This window comes from Panthera leo, chromosome C1 (assembly GCF_018350215.1).
Source record: "Panthera leo isolate Ple1 chromosome C1, P.leo_Ple1_pat1.1, whole genome shotgun sequence".
Lineage (NCBI taxonomy): Eukaryota > Metazoa > Chordata > Mammalia > Carnivora > Felidae > Panthera > Panthera leo.
The window spans coordinates 33,232,172-33,252,024 of record NC_056686.1 but is presented as its reverse complement, the minus strand read 5'-3'; the positions used below and the strand labels follow the sequence as shown (position 1 = coordinate 33,252,024).

Below are 19,853 nucleotides of genomic sequence, written 5' to 3'. Positions count from 1 at the left end.
ATTTCTTGTCTTCAGAGCTAGATAATCTACATTTATAATACCAGTTCTACCGCCTAGCCATTTGGAGCACCATTTTCCTCCCCCATAAAATCCCTGGCAGAATTGTTCTAAGGATTAAATGAGTTAAAGCTTCTGCTTCCACAATGTCAGTTCTCTTCCGGCTGGTAAATTCTCTTGGGTGCAGCCAGTGTGAACAATGGGAATTAGATTAGGATATTCAGGAAAGTATGTTTGAAACTGAATATGAGTGAGTGAAATATAAATCCTACACACACACTATTGCTTATAAATTGATATAAATAAAATACTGAGAAGGCAGATCAGAAATAAAACTGTGGCTTTATTTCTAACTGTGGTTAAAGCTTGCTTGGGTGAATTCAAGGTTGTTCAAAAACCAATCCCATAATGTGCTTGTCTGTTACCAGTCCAAAGCCTTTCCCCACAACTTCTCGTTCATGTACAAAAGCAAACAGAAAATTTCACCCATGCACTGTGATAGTTAACTTTATATATCAACTTGACCAGGCTACAGGGTGCCCATATATTTGGTCAAACATGATTCTGTTTCTGGAAGGGTGTTTTCGGATGAGATTAACATTTAAATTGGTAGAGTGAGTGAAGCAGAGTGCTGTCCCTAATGTGGGCCTGCCCCATCCAATCAGTTGAAGGCCCGAATAGAACCAAAAAGCTGACCCTCTCCTAGTAAGAGAGAATTCTTCTGGCCTGACAGTCTTCAGCCTGGAACATCCACCTTTTTCCTACTTTCGGACTCAAATGGAAATATTGGTTCTTCCTGGGTCTCAGGCCTGTCAGCCTTGAAACTGGAACTACACCATTGGCTCCCCTGGGTCTCTGACTTGCTGACTAACCCTGCAGATAGATCTTGGAAAGTGCCAGCCTCCATAATCATATGAGACAATTCCTTGTAATAAATCTCTTTATACATGTAAAGATAACACAAATACATTTTTCTCTGGAGGACCCTAACTATTATAAGCACCAACAGAGAGAACTTCTGACAGAAAGATCTAGTTTCTGTTGGGTAGAACTGTGTGCTCATCTGCAAACTGATAGCCAGTACCTCCACAAAGAGGCCAGATCACCTTTGTGGAGTGACTTGAAAGTAAATAGGCTTCTTTCTGCAATCCACACCAAAAAATGAGGCTCATTATTTTATCCTCACACATGGTCTACCGACTTCCTATTTGAAATCAATACTCTCTGACCTAAGAGGCTGTTTGCCACACAAGTAGTCAAGTCTACCAGAATGATGGTCTTATAGGAAAAAAAAAAAAATGCTTCTACCTTTGTGGTTAAAACTACCGTTTTTCTGGCTGGGCCTCTCTAAATCCCGGGAGGAGATTCAAAAGGGCCAGGGTAACAGACGAACTCATCCATGGCTGTTTTTTCAAGGTCACACACACAGCTGGGCTGCTGTGTTTGAAGCTGTGTGTCCCAGCTCCGTGATTGTACTCCGCAGTCTTTTTGGGATTATGGCTACCTCATTTAAAATTCTTATACCTGGTTATCATCAATAGGTAAGTTAGCTTTGAAAACATGTACATTAGCTCTGGATGTCAGGACACTATGCTGCAAAAAAGCATCAAGGAAATAGAAAAGAAAGGATGGCCTGTTTTATCCCTCTAGCTGACCTACCCCCTGTTCCAGAAGAAAGAAGGAAGAGTGTGTGACCCAAAAAATGTTTACTTTTAAAAAGCTGACTTTGGGAGCTAGAGGCCTGCCCTGAGAAAAGAAGAAACGCCATTCTGGAGGGGATCAGAGAAAAGTCAGGGACTGGGCACCATTACTTCATGACTAAGAGGTCAAGAGCAAGCTGAAGTAGAGTGAAGTTCCTCTATAAATAGTCCCTCGAGTAGAGAACACCTGTATCTTGGTGACACACATTCACCATCACCACCTAAACTTAATGTGATTGTTCGTCTGGTTTTCAAGAATTCTTCCAGGACAGTGGGAACTTGAAGTCCCCAGAAGGATGACAGAGTTTAGAACTGAGTCCTGGGAGGAAGGTGATATGAACAGAAATCACAAGGTCTAGATTTGGGGAAAGGAGATGAGATGTTTCAGAATCAGGTGTTGGGCCAGCAGCCTAAAATGCAGGGCCCGGTGCCGGACCTTCAGGGGGGCAGATAATGAGGCACAGCCCTAAAAAGAAGGAACTTTGAGCCCCTGAAGGGCAGGGCCAATGTCAGAAGGCCAGGGCAGGATCATATCCCTGAGTGGGGAAAGCTCCGGTGCTTGAGGGGGGAGTAAGGAAGGGTCCACCTTCATGGCCATGTCTCCATTAGCATGGCCTTTTTCTTCTGGCTTGGGGACAGTTGATGGCTCTGATTTCTGGAGTTCCGAGCAAATGATTAGAGGCGCTGTATTTTTCCCTCCATCATGAAGGCAAGGCTCGAAGAAAGGGCGAAGGGGGCCAGAGAAACTGTGGGTGAAAGTAAAGATGTGGGATCTGCTGGTCACATTGTAGAAGGAAATGACTCCAGCTTCATAGTCTAGGAAAACCCCCACACACTGTGGGGGCTCTTTCAGGCGCAGGATGGTCTGCGGGGATGTGAGAGCTTCATACTTCTTCTCACTACTCTGTCTTACAAGCCAGTGTCCATTGGCCGGCGTGGCGGTGACCTTGCCCTTCCTGCCCACAGACTCGCTACACACCCCCAGGGCCCATTTGGTCTTATCTCCCACGAACACCTCCCAGTAGTGACAGCCCGCCGTGAAGTACTCAGCTCCCAGGACGCTGACGACAAAGTCAAATCTCTGGGGGCCGTCGGGCACAGGCTGCTTTCTTTCTCCAAGTTTCACACGCCTCCGGTCCTCAGACAGCATGAGTTTGGGATGTGCTGTGTCCGGGTCCAGGGTCACTGCCACTGCAGAGAGTCACCGACAGGTGAGGCTGGGGAAGACAAGGTCTTAGATCCCCTGAGATCTTTGGGATCTTTGGGTAGCTTTGGAGGGAAAGATAATCCCTAGGCTGTGACCACTGTCATTGGTCTATTTGAGTCCATGGTTCTCCCTCCCCTATAAGTACTAGAACCAAAGAAAACTGTCTTCCAGTCCCTCAGATCTGTTGGCAGTGTATTAAGTGAAAGAGGAAAAAGTATTTCATCATCTGTGAAGCTGCCTTAATCCTTAGGAAATACTGCCTTTGTCTTCGATGTTCCAAAGGAATCTAATGTATGATAAACATGGGCTTTGATGTTAGATCCAGTAGCCAGCTAGGATGTCCCAGCTCTGCCACTCGCTGGTTATGTGATCTTGGGCTTGTTGTTTATCTCCCAACTTTAGTTCCTTCCTCTGTAAAATGGGAGTAGGGCTGTTGTACAGATTTGAGGAACTAATGCATGAGATAGTGCCGAGTTCACACAGTGAGGGTGTGATGCTCATTTTGGTAGCTAAAATGGGGCACCCGGGTGGCTCTGTCGGTTAAGCATCTGACTTCGTCTCAGGTCATGATCTCACAGTTCGTGGGTTCAAGCCCCACATCGGGCTCTGTGCTGACAGCTCAGAGCCTGGAGCCTGCTTCAGATTCTGTGTCTCCCTCTCTCTCTTCCCCTCCCCTGCTCATCATCTGTCTCTCTCTGTCTCTCAAAAATAAGTAAACATTAAAAAAATAAAATTATTGCTTATGATTACTATTGCTAAATGTTAGGATAGAGAAAAGGATTCAAAAGGATTCTTCCTTAAAATTGTGGACTATAAGGGTCACAGTGAGCCTCTCTCCTTCACCAAGTACAGAAAACAGGCTCTTCTTGGAGAGTAAATCCGTGAAATCTGTACTCAGTCAAGGTGGTGGGAGGAAGCCAGACCTCGAATGTCAGAAGAGTTTGTGAGCTCCTGGAGTGCCAACCAAGGTGACCTGGTGTTCTCTTAAGTGCCAACTCACCGATTCTATTAGACCTGCCTGAAGGAAGACGTGTGGATAGAAGGGGGATGAGCAGCTGGAAAACTGATACGGACTACAAAACAGTGAAAATAACAGGTCTCGTTAAAACAGCAGCAACAGATTGCAAGCTATTTCGGAATAAAATGAAAAGAGATGTGCAAATCTTTTAGAATGAGCCTGCGAAACTTTTGTGTAGTACGCGTTGTTGGAGCTTCTGCGTCACCCATTCACTTCTCTGAGAGTCTCAATCACCATGCCCCAAGAAAACTGATCATCAGAGAAAGAAGGATGTGGCAGGGGTGTGGAAAGAGACAAGAGCACTGGCTGTTGGCCCAGCTGTGGGATAGGAAGGACCTCCCCAACGTGAAAGCACGGAAGAGACAATACAGGAAAAGATGAATAAATTTGACTCCATAAAAAACAAAATGTTCATACATAAAAAAATAATATTATAGGGAAAGTAAAATGAAAATGAAAAAGTCAGAAAAATAATTTGTGAAAAACATGACAAAGAACTAGTATGCTTTATATAGAAATAATATCCTCACTAATCAAAAAGTAGGCAGAACCGGGGCACCTGGGTGGCTCATTCGGTTAAGCGTCCGACTTCGGCTCAGGTCACGATCTCACGGTTCATGAGTTCGAGCCCCATTTTGGGATCTGTGCTGAAAGCTCAGAGCCTGGAGCCTGCTTCGGATTCTGTGTCTCCCTCTCTCTCTGCCCCTTCCCCACTGGCACTCTGTCTCTCTTTCTCAAAATAAATAAGCATTTAAAAAAAAAAAAAAGTAGCCAGAACAGGACAGGAGCAGACAAGTCACAAAGATGAAATGTGAATAACTAACAAACCTAAGATAAATCTCAAAACTCATAGAGAACTCATAGGAAGATCAAAACAAAGAGGGGAGACTTTCTAACTCTAAATGTGAACCCCAAAATCACGAAGATTTTTCAAAACTGATAAGCAGACAATCAGATTTGATTTTTACAAAGTTCTAAATGACAGTCTGAATTCCTCAGGACCAGAGCAATGGGCTCTGAAATGTGGATGATTTGGCTGGCGTGACTTACCAAAGTGCAGCCGGGCCCTCCTCCAGCCTGGAAGACGTAAAGGGGATGCCTGAGTTTACGGACAGAGAAACGGGGAAGTCTTGGGGCTTGGGCGTCAGATGCAGGGAAAGTGTACCTCACCTGAGTTCGCTGCAGCTCTCTTCAACTCTAATAAAAGAAGAAACCAGGGGGTGAGCTATCACTGGAAACACAGAATCCACAGGAGACAAGGTGATACAGGAGTCATAAGCACATGGGACACTTACTCAGTTCATTCCGGAGGGTCTCTAAAGAAGAAAAACAGTTGGACCAATCAGAACAAGGGCGTCGACCTGCCCAGAATGCTGCGGTCCCATCCCAACCACACCCCCACATGAGATCCTGGGGAGCAATGCCCTGAGCTTCCCCGGTGACGGGGCCGGCAAGAGCAGCGGGCCCCCAGCCGTGGGCCAGCACGCCCCAGAGACACCGCAGAGGGTCACCAAATTCCTGCGGCCCCCCACAACTTCCCGGCAGACCAAGTAATAACACATCTTCTACACACAGGTCACGACAACATCAACATTTGTAGATGTTGCGGGAGAAGCCTAAAATATTAATTCACTTGAAACTATCACCAAATTTCCACTAGATTTTCTTCTGTATGTTTCCTCAGTGTAAAATAAAATAGACATGTCACGTGCCTGAAGACTTTTTTTGTTACAAAGAAGTTCTCGTTCGTGAAGTGGCGGAGACCCACTTCTCCACACGTTCACTTTAAAGAGGACACACACGCTTTGGATCCCACCTAAGGGAATGTCCCCCCTAGGTGATCAAAGGGGGTCTTCCAGGCGGCTTCCCCTTTGGGAGGTACAGCTCTTCCCGGTAAAACGGTTCCCGCATAGAGAGCAGATAACAGTTATGCGGGAAAGAGGAACAGGGAAGAGTTGAGAAAAGCGGGCTGTGGGAGCCAGTATATCCCCAGCCCCCAGGGCCTCAAGTACCCTTGCCCCCCTCTTCTGCCCCAACGAGTGAAACTGAGACACTCATCCTAGAGCAAAGATGTCAGCAGAAGGAGGTTTGCGCCACAGGTGAGGAGCGGAACTTACTGAGTACTTTATGGAGCCTTCCTAAAACAAACAAACAGAAAAAGGCACAAGTGAACACATGTGGCCACTTTATCCCTGGGATGCACGCGGGAAGGCTCATGGCTCTGTCCCCTACAGTGAAGGGGGCGATGACCATCCTGTCGGCCCCTAATCCAGTCACATCTCTCAAAGCTCAGACCCGTGAACCTGGCGGCGCCACTTTCCCCAGTGACCCGGGCTGCCCAGAACTTCGGTTTCTCCCTTCTCTTCCCTTTTTGCCCGGCTCCTTTTCTCTTTCTGTCTGAGTGTTTCTGTACGTTTGTGACTGTGTGTACACGGGTGTGTCCCTTGCTCTCCTTCTATAACCTACTGTTTATAATAGCTATGGTGTCCAGCGGGAGGCCTATAGCATTGGCTTGTTGGCTCGTATTGTTCTCGACAGTAACTCCCCTGAAGAACTGCAGAGAGATTGGTAAATTTGGAGATCCCAGGTCCCGGGACATAAACTGTAAGCTCCTGAGACTACTGTGCTTGTGGCTTTTCTGGAGGCGCCATCCAGCCCACATTTTCTCCTAGCACTGGCCTTGCCAGAGAACTAAAGTTACACGTTCGAGTTCACTGCCAGGCCCTGTGCTAAGGGCGGGGCATGTGTTAGGCATTAGGCACTTGGGCAGTGAAACTGAATACAATACAGCCTCCAAGGAGCTTATGGTTGATTTTTACTATTCCCACTACTAACAGTCTCCATTTATTGTGTCCTGTTCTCATAACGAGGTGGGCACTGAACCCCCTCCACCATGTGAGGTGCATACAATTAGTATCCCCATTTTATAGAGTAGTTGTCTGAGGCTCAGAGGGAGGTGGAAATTTGCCCAGGTGACCAGGCTAGTAAGTGGCCGAGGAGGCAGGATTCCAACCCACATCTGTCTGGCTCCCAATCAGAGGTCAGCCCCACTACACCACCGTTCCTTCCGCTCTTGAACAGAGCAGCCATAGCATCCCTGAGTTGTGCACGCACCCACATTTCCATCGCCTTGGAGGAGATGTAAGCAGGGAGGAGAGGAGATGTTGAAATCGCCATTTCTGGTCCAGTGACTTGTCTTCCCAGCAAGACCTTAAGGGCATAGCCCCTGTTTGTTTGTGCCCTGAGTGTCTAACTTTTATGCTCAGTGGCTTACAGCAGACACTCGATTAATGAAGATGAAATGGCAGGAAGAAAAAGGAGTACCAGGCTTTGTAATAAGAAGTTTTGTCTATTTGAGTCCTGAAAACAATCAGGTGAGGGGACTTACTGTCCCCATTTTACAGACGAGAAAACTGAAGCTCAGAGCAGTTAAGTGCCTTGTCTAAGGCCGGTAAGCGGCAGAGCAGTGATCTGAGCCAGGTATCACTGACCCAGTCGCTGACTCCAGAGCCTGTGACCCTCCCATCATATGATACCGCCTCTCTCGGTGCAAAAGTTGTATGGATTCCTCAGATTTTTCATACACCCCACATGACCATAATAGTACCTTTCTAAATAGTAAATAGACCTTCTTTTTCAATGATTGACAGAAAGGCTGGTGTAGGGACCTCAGGCCAATCCAGACCCGTGAATGCTGATCAAGTGCACCCCCTCACCATGGCCACCGGCCCTATAACCCCTTGATATTGGAAAGTGAATTCCAATAATATTAATGGAAAATGTGTGTGTGTGTGTGTGTGTGTGTGTGTGTATAAAGTATGTATCATAGACTGTCAGCATTCATGTAGAAATAGAAAGAATATATTCTTTGTTATTTGTTCCCTGCTCTTTATTCTACACATATAATTACCTTTTTCTTTTGCGTGGTCTGAGAGAAGATTTTCTAGAGAAAGAAAAGTAAATGAGATTCTGTGCCGTTACTCTGAAGTTTCCCGATGCCTATTGAGTTCACCTGCTCTTGAACCTCCCTGTCTCCACCTCCACCTCCCTGACCCAGGCCCTCACCATCTCTCATCTGGATGACAGAAGTGGTGCCCCCCAACCTGCCCCCACATCTTGTCCCATTGCTCCCTCTGGTCCTTTCTCAACACTGCAGCCGGAGAGAGCTTCTCGAAGCACAATTCTGGCCAAGATTGCCCGGTTCACTGCTTTACCACTGCTCTGATAGGAAAGACCAAAACCCTTCATGTGATCTACAGGGCGTCACCTGGGCTGACCCCTGCCAAGTCCACAGCCTCATCCGCTGTCATCTTTGGCCTCATTTCCACACTTTGTTTCTTTCACATGCTGTTCCTTCTGCTGCACATGGTTTTCTATTCCCTCTTCCCTCCAGACCGCCTGTCTTCCAGATCACACATCACTTCCTCAGGGCCCCCCTCTCCTGTCCCTGAAGCTTGGTTGGTTCCTCCTGGTTACAGTCTTTACAACCCTTAGAACTCCCTCTCGTGGCATCTGTGCGCAATTTGTTTGTATAATCATTTCATTCACATATGCTTCCTTGATTAGACTGAACGCCCCAAGAAGGCACAGACTGTGTGTGTTTTTACTCGCCATTGTGTCCCCAGCCTCCAGTATGGTCTGGGGTGCTTCGGAGACAATTACTAATTGTTGAACGAATAAAAGCTTCCCCCACGTTAGATCTACATGACTCCCACAGGAGTGGAGAGCAAGACCAAGGAATGAGTTCACATACAAAAACCACCAAACATACTGGAAGGCAAGCTGTGACAAGTAAGAGTCTGCAAAAACTGGAAATGGCAGGTATAGACCCCCCACCACCCCTGCCACCAGGACATCAGATGTTGGGACTTTCAGGTGCACAATTTAAATCAGTGGTCATTGGGAGCACAAAACCAATAAAACACAGTAACATCCCCACCAAGCTCAAGACACTTACCTACCTCCACCACCTGTTCATAGAGAAGATTCTCTGGAAGAAAGAAAGATGTGTCAGCTCAGTTAAAGGAAGGACTTTTTCTAGTAGGCAGGGTTGTCCAAAGATGGCCCACACAAGCTGCCTGAATAGGATTTTGCTCCTCGTCCCTGTGGGTGTGTGACTATTTGAAAGGATTAGAGGATCTTCAAACCATCAGATGGGAAAGGAGTGTTGGCTTATACGACTTTCAGGATCCTTTGTGACCCCGAGATCCTATGAAATTCAACCACATTCACAGGGGTTTTATCTAATGGATAGCACTGCATTTCTTAATTAATTAGAAGACTGGCATGATCAGTATTTTCCTAATTTATCAGAAGATGAGAATTCACAGCTCTGCCCAGGAGTTTTCTGCAGTTTCTTTGACCCTCTCTGCAATGTGAGTCCCCCAGCATGGCTCTACCAGTTTGCTCTCAGCCAGCTTGCAGGGTCTGCAACCTAGGGATAACTCATGTCCACATCTACTTCCTTCCGGCCATTTCCTAGAGAAGCCTCAGTCCCACTTCTCAGTCTCGGCCGGGACTCCCTTACCACTTAGTTACCTTTGGATCTTTTTTGCTTCCAAATGAGGCAAATGCCTGCCATGATGAGAAGCCCCAGGAAAGGCAGGATCACAGCAAGAGCCATTGCTGAGGAGGAGATCTTCCCTGGAGATGGGGCTGAAACAGAAACCACCAATAACCACCCTCAAAGGGCCCCACTTCAGATGGCAGGCGGCTCAGGCACATCCCAACCGTCTCCATCAAGTTTAGGGAGAGACCTCCAGCCAAGACAGGTGAGTGTCTTTGCTTCTGTCAGTAACTCCAACCCTGAATGACCCGGGGACAACTTTAAAGTGAGATACTCGACTCTTAGGAGTGGTGTTGATGCTCCCGCCCGAAGACAGTGGGTTAAACTCAGCCTTTCAACCACAACCTCATGCTGCCTTATATGAAACCATTATCTGGGGACTTTGGAGGATAGGAGGTGCTTCCTCAGGGGCCATCTCCAGTCTTCTCATGAGTACCCACCTGCCTCCCTGTCAAGTGAAACAACAGTCAGTGACATCTTTGCCCTGAGCCCTAGCAGCAGGGGCAGAACAGATTCCGGGGTGCTACAGCAGTAGATTAAAGCCTAGGCAGGAAGAAAGGAGAAAGGAAAGAAGAAAAAAAGAGCAGAAGAGGCTCCGTCACAAGTGGTGGAGAGCCTGGGCTGGATGCAAGACCTCACTCAACATTATGTGACCCTGAGCGAGAGACTGAGCCTCCCCAAGCCTGGCTTACCATCTGTAAAATAGAGATGATAATAATCCTTGTTCCACTGGGTTGTTGGGAGATTTAAAAGGATCATGGGGCACCTGGGTGGCTCAGTCAGTTAAGCATCTGACTCTTGGTTTTGGCTCAGGTCATGATCTCACGGTTCCTGAGTTCCAGCTCCACATCGAGCTCTGTGCTGACAGGGCAGAGCCTGCTTGGGATTATTTCTCTCCCTCTCTCTCTGCCCCTCCCCTGCCCTCTTGCTCTCTCTCTCTCTCTCTCTCTCTCTCTCTCAAAATAAATAAACTTAAAAAAATTAAACAATTGGGCGCCTGGGTGGCTCAGTCAGTTGAACATCCGACTTCAGCTCAGGTCACGATCTCGCGGTTCGTGAGTTCGAGCCCCACGACGGGCTCTGTGCTGACAGCTCAGAGCCTGGAGCCTGCTTCGGATTCTGTGTCTCCCTCTCTCTCTGCCCCTCCCCTGCTCATGCTCTGTCTCTCTCTGTCTCAGAAATAAATAAAACATCTAAAAAAAAATTTTTTTAATTAAACAATAAATAAATAGGGGCATCTGGGTGGCTCAGTCGGTTAAGCCTCCGACTTCGGCTCAGGTCATGATCTTGCAGTTTGTGAGTTTGAACCCTGCACTGGGCTCTGTGCTGACAACTCAGCCTGTAGCCTGCTTCAGATTCTATATCTCCCTCTCTTTCTGCCCCTCCCCAGATCTCTCTCTCTCTCTCTCAAAAATAAATAAACATTAAAAATTTTTGTTTAAATAAAGAAAGGGATAGGCAGGTAAAGCACTTAGCACTCAGTGAGAGGCAGTGGCAGTAGTAAGAGAAGGGAGGGGGCAGAGGTCATGACCCTTGCTTACTCGGGACCCCAGGCCACAGTCTATCTTTCTGGGCTCTAAAACCACTCTGCTCTGCCACATGGCCTCCATGTCTCAAGGATCTTTAAAAGGTTCATACCCCTTTAACCCCTCAATTCTACTTCTAGAAACACATTCTAAGAAAATAATCAAAGTCACTTGCCAAAATATGTGCAAAGGTGTCCACTGCACCACTCATTATAATAGGAGGAAAAATTAGAAACCATCCAGATGTCCAGAAATAGGGCTTCGATTAATTTTATTCAGCCATAACCACACAATGAAGCACTATGTAGCCCTTAAAGGTCACGTTGCAGAGAACTACTGAAGGACATGGGCGGAAAATGCTCATGACATTAGAAGTGGAAAGGAAGAAGACACCAGGTAGAAAATTACATACGTGCAAACACATACGCACTCAGAGATACACGCACACAAGACAGTCTTGAAAGAAATGCCCCAGGGCCCCTGGGGTGGCTCAGTCCCTTAAGCGTTGGGCTCTTGATTTCCGCTCAGGTCATGATCTCATGGTTCCTGGGATCCAGCCCCGCATCGAGCTCTGTGCTGACAGCATGGAGCCTGCTTGGGTTTCTCTCTCTCCTCTCCCTCACCCCCTCCCCCTGCTTGTGCTCTCTCTCTCTCTCAAAATACATTTTTTTTTTAACGTTAGTAGTTCTCTCTAATTTATGACATTATAGGCCATTTGTTGGTTTCTTTAAAATGTTCCTCGTTTTTTTTTTTTTCAAGTTTTCTGCTGCAAACATGTGTTACTCTTAGAATTTAAAAAAATGTGAAAATTCTTTATAAGGTTTCCACTAAGGTAGGAGTTTTCACCAGAGGCTTCAAGCCCATTTACGGCCCCAGCTTTTACCTGCTATGACCATGGCTGCCGTCTTCTCTTGGCCAAGGGCCAAGTTGCGGAAGGTGCAGGACACGTTCCCGAGCGTGCTGTCCCTGACTCTGCTGGACACCGCTGTCCGGAAGAGCCCAGCTTCCAGGGAATGGGCCTCCGACAGCGATAGAAGCACCCTGCCCTGAGGGTCTCTCCACTCGGCCCAAGGCTTTGGGAACCATCCCGCCGACCTGCACACCAGATGGATCCATCCAGCGTCGTAGCCCTTCACGTGGATGTAAGGGTCGGAGCCTACAACTGGGAGGGGGACAGGGAACAGAGACGCCTGGCCGTGGGGGCGCGGTCCCCGCGGGAGCCCTCCCCCTCTTCCCACGGTCTCCGGGGTGGGGGGGCAGCAGGGGCTGCTCACGGCACGTGCATGCCCACCCTCTCCCCACCTTCATCCTCCTCCCCACGGGGTGAGACAGTCTCTGGCTTCATCCTCATACCTTCTCCAATCCGCCCCTAGGGTAACTGCACCCCACGATTCAGATCTCGGGGGCACCTCAGTCCCCCTTGGACAATGACTAACCAGCCACCTGCAGGGTCACGGTGCCCTCTCGAGTCAGGTTTCCGATCTGGACCTGGCATCGGTACTGCCCTCGGTCCTCCAACCGGACCTGGCGGATCTCCAGGCTGACGCTCCCCTCTCGGGCGTCCCTCCGCATGGCCGTTCGCCCCTTGTACTCCGGCATCACGCCTTCCTCCCGGTCTTTCCCGTCCCGGAACACGTGCACCGCCTGGGAGCGGTCCGGGTGTGGGGACCGCAGCCACGTCACCGCGGTGGGCACGGTGACCGGCCACAGGGCGAGCGGGCAGGGCAGCTCGGCTGTGCCCCCTAGCGGGGCCAGGTGGAAGTTGCCAGTGTCCCCTGTGCGGTGCGGACAAAAAAGGGACAAGGGCGTCTGGGAGGGATGGGAGCGCAGGAGCTATGCCATGGACGAAGGGGACGTCTTGGGGAAGGGCAGGGCCTGGGAAGGGCATGGGAGGGGCCTGGGAGAGGACTGGGGGGTTGGGGGGTGGGGGTTAGAAGTGAACGTGAGAAGAAATAAGGCCCCCTTGCGCTTGGGTCTCCTTCCGCAGACGTCCCGGACACGGGAAGAGGTTCACAAACTCCTACCTGACACACGCATGGGCAGGCAGAGGAACACGAGTGCCACGAGGCAGCCGGAGAGCCAGGCGCCCGAGGAGCTTGCCATCTCCATCCGAACTAGGAGGACAGACACAGGGAGACACCAGAAAGGGCTGGTGAGCTTGATGAGGGAACGGGGACAATGGAGGAGGTGGGGGCGCAGGCACGAGCCGCACAGCAAGCACTCTGGAATCCCACAGCCCAGCTTGGCTACTTACCTCCGTGGAAACTCGTGACTTAACTTCTCTGAGTAACCTTGTGACTGAGGCTCTGCTTCTCCATCTTTAAAATGGGTATAATAACTGTGCCTCCTTGCAGGATTATTGTGAGGATTGGAGGATGTAAGTGCTCAACATGGAAGCCGTGACTGAGGGCCATGGTGACAGGGAGGCTGAGACACTGAGTGTGATTTCGAAGGCATAGGCAGGGGTCTGGAGAAACAAGAACTTACACCCAGAACTAACCAGGTGCACACCAGAATATAGGCTTCTTCTAGCATTTAGTGTCTCAAGCCAGGCTTGGCAAGGGCCTGTTGCTGGCCCTTCCACAGTTGCTCTTCCATGCACAGCGGATTCAAGTCTTAGCTCCATTCATGTACTAGCTCCGTGTCCCTGGGAATATTGTTTAAAATCTGTGGGCCTCCAGTGCTTAATCTATAAAGGGGGGAGCTTTTTCCCAGATGCAAGGAGATAATGCATGGAAAGCACTTGCCGCAAATGCCCGGCAGAAAAAGTGCTCAATAAAAGTGCTGTAGTTGTTATTACTAAATCACCTTGTGCATTAACCACAGTTTAGTTATTACTAAATGCACCTTGCGCATTAACCAAAAGGACACCCTAGAGGATTCCCTACTATAAAACTCTCCCCACCTACTTGCGACTGCCTGAAATTCCTTTAGCGGGAACCAAACCTTTTCATGCCACAACCGGGGATGAAGTTTAAAGGTAAAAAACACTCCAGGGAAGAGATAATGTCTCTTGAATTCTCCCCAAGATTTCAAATCCTTTCTAAAGAGGAGGGTTTTTGTAGAAGTCCTCAGGTCAGGTCCCGGAAGGTCTTGGAATAGGGCAAAAAGAGACTTGGAGGAGGTGGGGCCATCAAAGGGAGGAGGAAAAACGGAGGATGGACTTAAGCTTTGAACGAATTTCCAGTTCTGTTTCTCTCATGGCAAACAGCACACTGCTTTAGGGTTGTCTTTGTTTCGTTTGTTTTTGTTTTTCAGTCACGACGCATGTAATATCCATCTCTAATCCCCTAGGGTTGCAAATGGCAACACAGCACTAGGACACGCTGAGGTTAGGATGACAATTAGGACATTCCCCCCCCCCCCCCGCCCCATCCCACCCACTTTCCCACAGGTTACCAGCTACTCAGAAACTGAATAGAGAAGTTAGGCAAAGGAGACACATATTTCATGTCTTTTTTTTAAAGTTTGTATTCTGTTGTTGGGTAGAGGGTGACGAGTGTAATGTAAGGTCTTAGCTTTTTTTATTAAAGATGTGACTTTCATGCATAATCTCATCTGAGAAGAGCAAAGAGTAAGACAATGGGAAAATTCCCAAGAATCTAAGGCTAAATAAAGCCAAATGGTAAAAGAAAAGCTAGTAGACCTAGCAAACTGAGGGCTGGAGTCAGATGCCTTGGTTTCAGTCTTGTCTTGGTCCCTAACTGACTATGTGACTCTATAACTTTGAGCAAATCACTTAAACTCTTAGGCCCTGAGTCTCCTGTCTTGAAAATAGGAGATTCACTTACCTTTGCTGAATTCATTGTAAATTGGGAAGGAACAAGAGGTAAAGAAACGTTACTTGTGGGCGCCTGGATAGCTCAGTCGGTTAAGCATCCACCTTCAGCTCAGGTCATGATCTTGCAGTTCGTGAGTTCGAGCCCCACGTTGGGCTCTGTGCTGACAGCTCAGAACCTGGAGCTTGCTTCCGATTCTGTGTCTCCCTCTCTCTCTGCCCCTCCCCCACTCACACTCTCTCTCTGTCTCTCAAAAATAAATAAAACATTAAAAAAAAAGAAATGTATTTGCCTTTGATTCAGTAAGAAATATCCTGGAAATCTATTCTAAGAAAAGAATCTTAAATATAAAAGGTCACATGATCTCAGCAGTATGTTTATAAAAGTGAAAAACTGGACTATCTATAGGTACATCAATAAGGAAATGACTAAGTAAATTATGGTTCATCAAGCCTGTGTTTCAAATGATTAGTTTCAAACTAATAATGATGTGTTAAAATCAAAATACAAAATAACATATTTACAATGATTATAACTAAAGAGTGTGTAAGAAAGGAGTTGAGAGGAAGTCTTATAAAATATGAATATTGATAATTAAGGTGTTGGTGGGGCACGTGCGTGGCTCAGTCAGTTAAGCATCCAACTTTGGCTCAGGTCATGATCTCACAGTTTGTGAGTTCAAGCCCTGTGTTGACAGCTCAGAGCCTGGAGCCTGCTTCAGATTCTGTGTCTCCCTCTCTCTCTGCCCCTTCCCCACTTATAGTCTGTCTCTCTCAAAAATAAATAAACACTAAAAACATTAAAATTAATTAAGGTGTTGGAAATATAGACAATTTTTTCTCATCTCTATTTCCTAACTTATTAATAAAGCATAATAAAATAATAAAAAGACATAACACAAAAGTAAATTTAGCAAAAAATAAATACTCTTATTAAAGGATTTTGATTAGATGGAGCTTTTCTTAACCAACTGAGCCACCCAGGCGCCCCATAGATGGAGCTTTTCTAACTCCAGTATACTATGAAAAGGAAAAATTATATATCGAGTGTTTGTCTTGCAGTTCTTTGCTAGAAATAACTTAATTTGGAAACTTGATGCCTACATTTACAAAATTATGAAGAGCAGGATTAGTCAGATTAGCCAGATTGTAATTTTGAGAGCCTTCAGAGGGCAGAGCGGTGCTGAAGGAGCACCAGGGTATTCAATGTACGTTTCCAAGTCAGATGGAGAGAAGAAACCGAAGTAAGATCGGGAGGAGAAGCAAAAGATGGTAGAAGGGGGACAGAGTAGAAGAAAAAGACTGAAAGTATAAAAGGGTGAACAGACAGTGCGTGGGAATCTTCCATCACCGGCTCTCTGGGTACTTACTACCTCTGCTATGAGTCCCCCATAGTACAGCAGGTCCTCCAAACACATTGTTAATCTAATCAGGTATTTTTTCATTCCTATACCTGAACTTTAACTTTTGCTTTGTACTTATCCAACTTCAAGGAACTAAAAGCCATCTTTCCTATCTTCCCTGGTCGTGGCTATAAATTCTCTTAGACTCTGTGAGCCCCTCACACTTGCCCTCTGGGATGAGTGTTTCCTGCCCTGACAGTCACCTGCCAGTCAGCCAGCTCCAGCTCACATCCAGAAGAGCCCCATGGCATTTCAGCCATTTTTTAAAAGTTTTTATTAAACTGGGGCGCCTGGGTGGCGCAGTCGGTTAAGCGTCCGACTTCAGCCAGGTCACGATCTCGCGGTCCGTGAGTTCGAGCCCCGCGTCAGGCTCTGGGCTGATGGCTCGGAGCCTGGAGCCTGTTTCCGATTCTGTGTCTCCCTCTCTCTCTGCCCCTCCCCCGTTCATGCTCTGTCTCTCTCTGTCCCAAAAATAAATAAAAAATGTTAAAAAAAAAAATTTTTTTTTAAAAAGTTTTTATTAAATAAAATATACTGCTTTTTCTATCCCGTAGACAATCTGGAAATTATCAAAAAAAAAAAAAAATAGGTAAAATTTTTAAATTTATTTTTTAAGTGTACATTTTTTTTAATGTTATTTTCAAGAGAGAGAGAGAGCAAGGGCGAATGTGGGAGGGGCAGAGAGGGGGACAGAGGATCCGAAGCAGACCCTGCAATGACAGCAGTGAGCCCAGTGTGGGGCTTGAACTCACAAACCATGAGATCATGACTTGAGCCAAAGTCGATGCTCAACCGATTGAGCCACTTAGGTGCCCCTAAAATTTTTAAATCATCTGAAATCTCTCCACCCAGAGATATATTCCGTCAAATTTTTTTCCATGCATGTATGTAACTTTTTTTAAAAAATTGGACCATACCATATATGCTGCTGATATCTGTCATGTTCCCTAACCACTACATTGTGTGCATTTTCCCATACCATCAAATATTCTTTTTTTTTTTATTTTTTTTGACGTTTTTATTTATTTTTGAGACAGAGAGAGACAGAGCATGAATGGGGGAGGGGCAGAGAGAGAGGGAGACACAGAATCGGAAGCAGGCTCCAGGCTCTGAGCCATCAGCCCAGAGCCCGACGCGGGGCTCGAACTCACGGACCGCGAGATCGTGACCTGAGCTGAAGTCGGACGCTTAACCGACTGAGCCACCCAGGCGCCCCTCAAATATTCTTTTAATGACTTATGTGCCACGGATATCATGGATATTCGAGAATTTTTAAAGTAAATCTATATTGTAGGATATTTAGGTTGTTTTCCAACACATTGCTGTATTAAGCATCGCTACCAGATAAGACCTGGAGGGCCAGAGTTAGAAGTCTGAGCCCTAATCTTGGTTTAGTCCCTAACTAACTGTTGACTTTGTAACTTTAAGCAAGTCACTTACATTCTTAGGCCTTGAGGTTCCCATCTTTAAAATAGAGAGACTTTTAATTTGCACTGCCAAATTGCCTTCTAGAAAGGTCATATCAGTTTACCGAAGTGAGGAAATTGCTTGTTTCCCCACAAGATTGCCATCACATGGCTTCAGGTTTTTAAAAGAGTCTTTGTTATTTTAATGAGTAGCAAAATGGTATCTCTTTTATTTTTTATTTATGTAAAAAATTTGTTAATGTTTTTATTCATACTTTGAGAGACAGAGAGACAGGGTGTGAGTGCGTGAGGGGCAGAGAGAGAGAGGGAGACACAGAATCTGAAACGGGCTTCAGGCTCTGAGCTGTCAGCACAGCACCCCACACGGGGCCCAAACCCACGAACCGTGAGCTGAAGTCGGGCACCGAACTGACTGAGCCATCCAAGTACCCCAAATGGTATCTCTTTTAAAAGAATTAATGGTGTTTTGTTTTAATTTATATTTTTTTGATTACTTATTATTTGGACTTTGTCAGTTATCTAAATACTTTGTCCATTTTTTTTTATGTGGGCATCTGTCTCTTTAACGGTTTGCAAAATTCTTCACATAGCAACAATTTTCTTTCTACTACACGTGTTGGAAATATGTTGTCCCCAGGCACCCATTTACGTTTAAGTTTTATTTATTTCTTTATTTATTTTACGTTTAAGTTTTAAAGAGTTTAATTTCAAAACCTTCTAAATCAGAAAAAACAAAACAAACAAACACAAAAAACCACGCACGGGAAGTTCCCTTGACAACCCCAAGCAGGCTAAGAAGACTCCTCAAATCTACAAATGATTGGTCTAGATGCACAGAGCATAGGACCTGGCTAATAAGAAGGACTAAATACATGACAGCTGTAATAATAATGATAACAATATTGCTTCAGTGAGAATCTTTAGACAAAACCCATCCAGCCCCCTTGTCCCTCATCCTTTTATGCTTATTTCCACTTGCCCCATTTTGTCTTCTAAAATGTACTTGTGAGTAAGGAGAAAGGGGACAGTTTCTCCAACAAACTTGAGGATCCTGAGAAAGTCAAAGGACTAAGGAGAATGAAGAGGAGAGAGAGGGAGGACTCACCACCTTTGGAATCAGGGGCCCTTTGTCCCTCACCAGCAGACCTGGAGTCTCCAAGCTGGGAACGCTCCCTCCGTCCATCCACGGAGATCAGGCTTCAGGCAGGAGCATCAGGTAGGGCTGAGGTGAGCCTGGGAAGAGTTCATCTTTTATTCTCAGCCCTCAGCCCTCAGGCCTCAGCCCTCAGGCCTCAGGCCTCAGGCCTCAGCCCTCAGCCCTCAGCCCTCAGCCAGGGGCTTCTCCTGCCCCACACACTCCCCTCTAGCTGCCTCCTATACACCAACCAGCCACACCCTGCCTGTCCGCCCCTGATAAAGAAACAGAGCAGAAAGGAGGCTCCCTAAAAGCGAGGGAACCTCCCAGTGCTACCCGCTGCGAGGGAACTTTGCCCCAAAGCCTCCTTCCCCTCCCAGGCGGAGTGATTCCCTTCCATATATTTCCATCCTGTCGCGTTCTTTCTCACAAGCTCGCTGCCCTTTGCTTTCCATATTAGAGGAAAATTGAAGATTGGTTTCAAAGACACCCACCAATGAACCACCTTCCTTACCTCACTACCTTTATCTCCAGCTGCACCCTGACATGTGCTTTCTGGCAAACAGACTTGCTGACTGTCTCCCAACATGTGATAAACCCTTTCCTGCCTGTCTTGCTTTCATAACATCCATAACTGCATATGCACAATATCCGTAACTGTATCCTTAATAATGCAGGATATATCTTTATCTTTGAACTTTGTAAAAATGTAATACATTGTACGTAATTCCCTGTGACTTCCTTTTGTTCACTCAACCTTAGTTTCTGAGTCTAGCAGACATCTGTGGTGGACACCATATCCCCTCAGCAATCCCCCTCCCCGGATCCTGGGGTAGCTGAAACTTGCAGGCAAGCTGCCAGCATGCCACCTCAAAGACCACAGGGTCTCTTTGCTTGTCTGACTCGGCTCTACACAAAGGGAAGGCTGTTCGACCTGTGTGCCGCCCAGAAGTTCAGGAACCTTAATGCCCTGAAGGGATCAGCTGGGCAGTGACAGGCGTCAGTGGACAAGGCTCCAGACTCACACCTTGAGGGATAGTTCTGAGCTGTATTCTACGCGACACCTCAGAGAGTTGCCAGAGGAAATGAGCACAGT

General features: G+C 46.9%; 1 protein-coding gene across 9 annotated transcripts; it reads right to left on the bottom strand.

The window, feature by feature from the left end:
• Positions 1 to 371: 371 nt before the first annotated feature.
• Positions 372 to 18,919, bottom strand: LOC122228034 (erythroblast membrane associated protein (Scianna blood group)). Of its 9 annotated transcripts, none has more exons than XM_042952882.1 (12): positions 18,728 to 18,919; positions 13,039 to 13,128; positions 12,451 to 12,658; positions 11,898 to 12,176; positions 9,461 to 9,577; positions 8,880 to 8,912; positions 7,833 to 7,865; positions 6,040 to 6,060; positions 5,218 to 5,238; positions 5,093 to 5,119; positions 4,973 to 4,999; positions 372 to 2,888 (listed from the first exon to the last, which is right to left on the bottom strand). In XM_042952882.1, the coding sequence occupies exons 1-12, from the start codon at positions 18,803 to 18,805 to the stop codon at positions 2,164 to 2,166; spliced, it is 1,659 nt and encodes a 552-aa protein (XP_042808816.1). In that variant the 5' UTR covers positions 18,806 to 18,919; the 3' UTR covers positions 372 to 2,163. The 9 variants fall into 9 exon arrangements, with proteins under 9 accessions (XP_042808816.1, XP_042808817.1, XP_042808815.1 ...); XM_042952883.1 differs by having other exon boundaries at positions 18,731 to 18,919; XM_042952881.1 differs by having other exon boundaries at positions 12,451 to 12,789; positions 18,761 to 18,919.
• Positions 18,920 to 19,853: the final 934 nt, after the last annotated feature.

Bases quoted from the DNA above. Each gene is read 5' to 3' on its own strand.
- LOC122228034 (XM_042952877.1), bottom strand. From the start codon at position 18,805: ATGGACGGAGGGAGCGTTCCCAGCTTGGAGACTCCAG. The intron at 13,129-18,768 runs GTCTGCTGGTGA...CTGTCCTCCTAG, and splicing joins TCCCAGCTTGGAGACTCCAG to TTCGGATGGAGATGGCAAGC. The intron at 7,866-8,879 runs GTAAGTGTCTTG...TTCTTTCTCTAG, and splicing joins TGAACAGGTGGTGGAGGTAG to AAAATCTTCTCTCAGACCAC.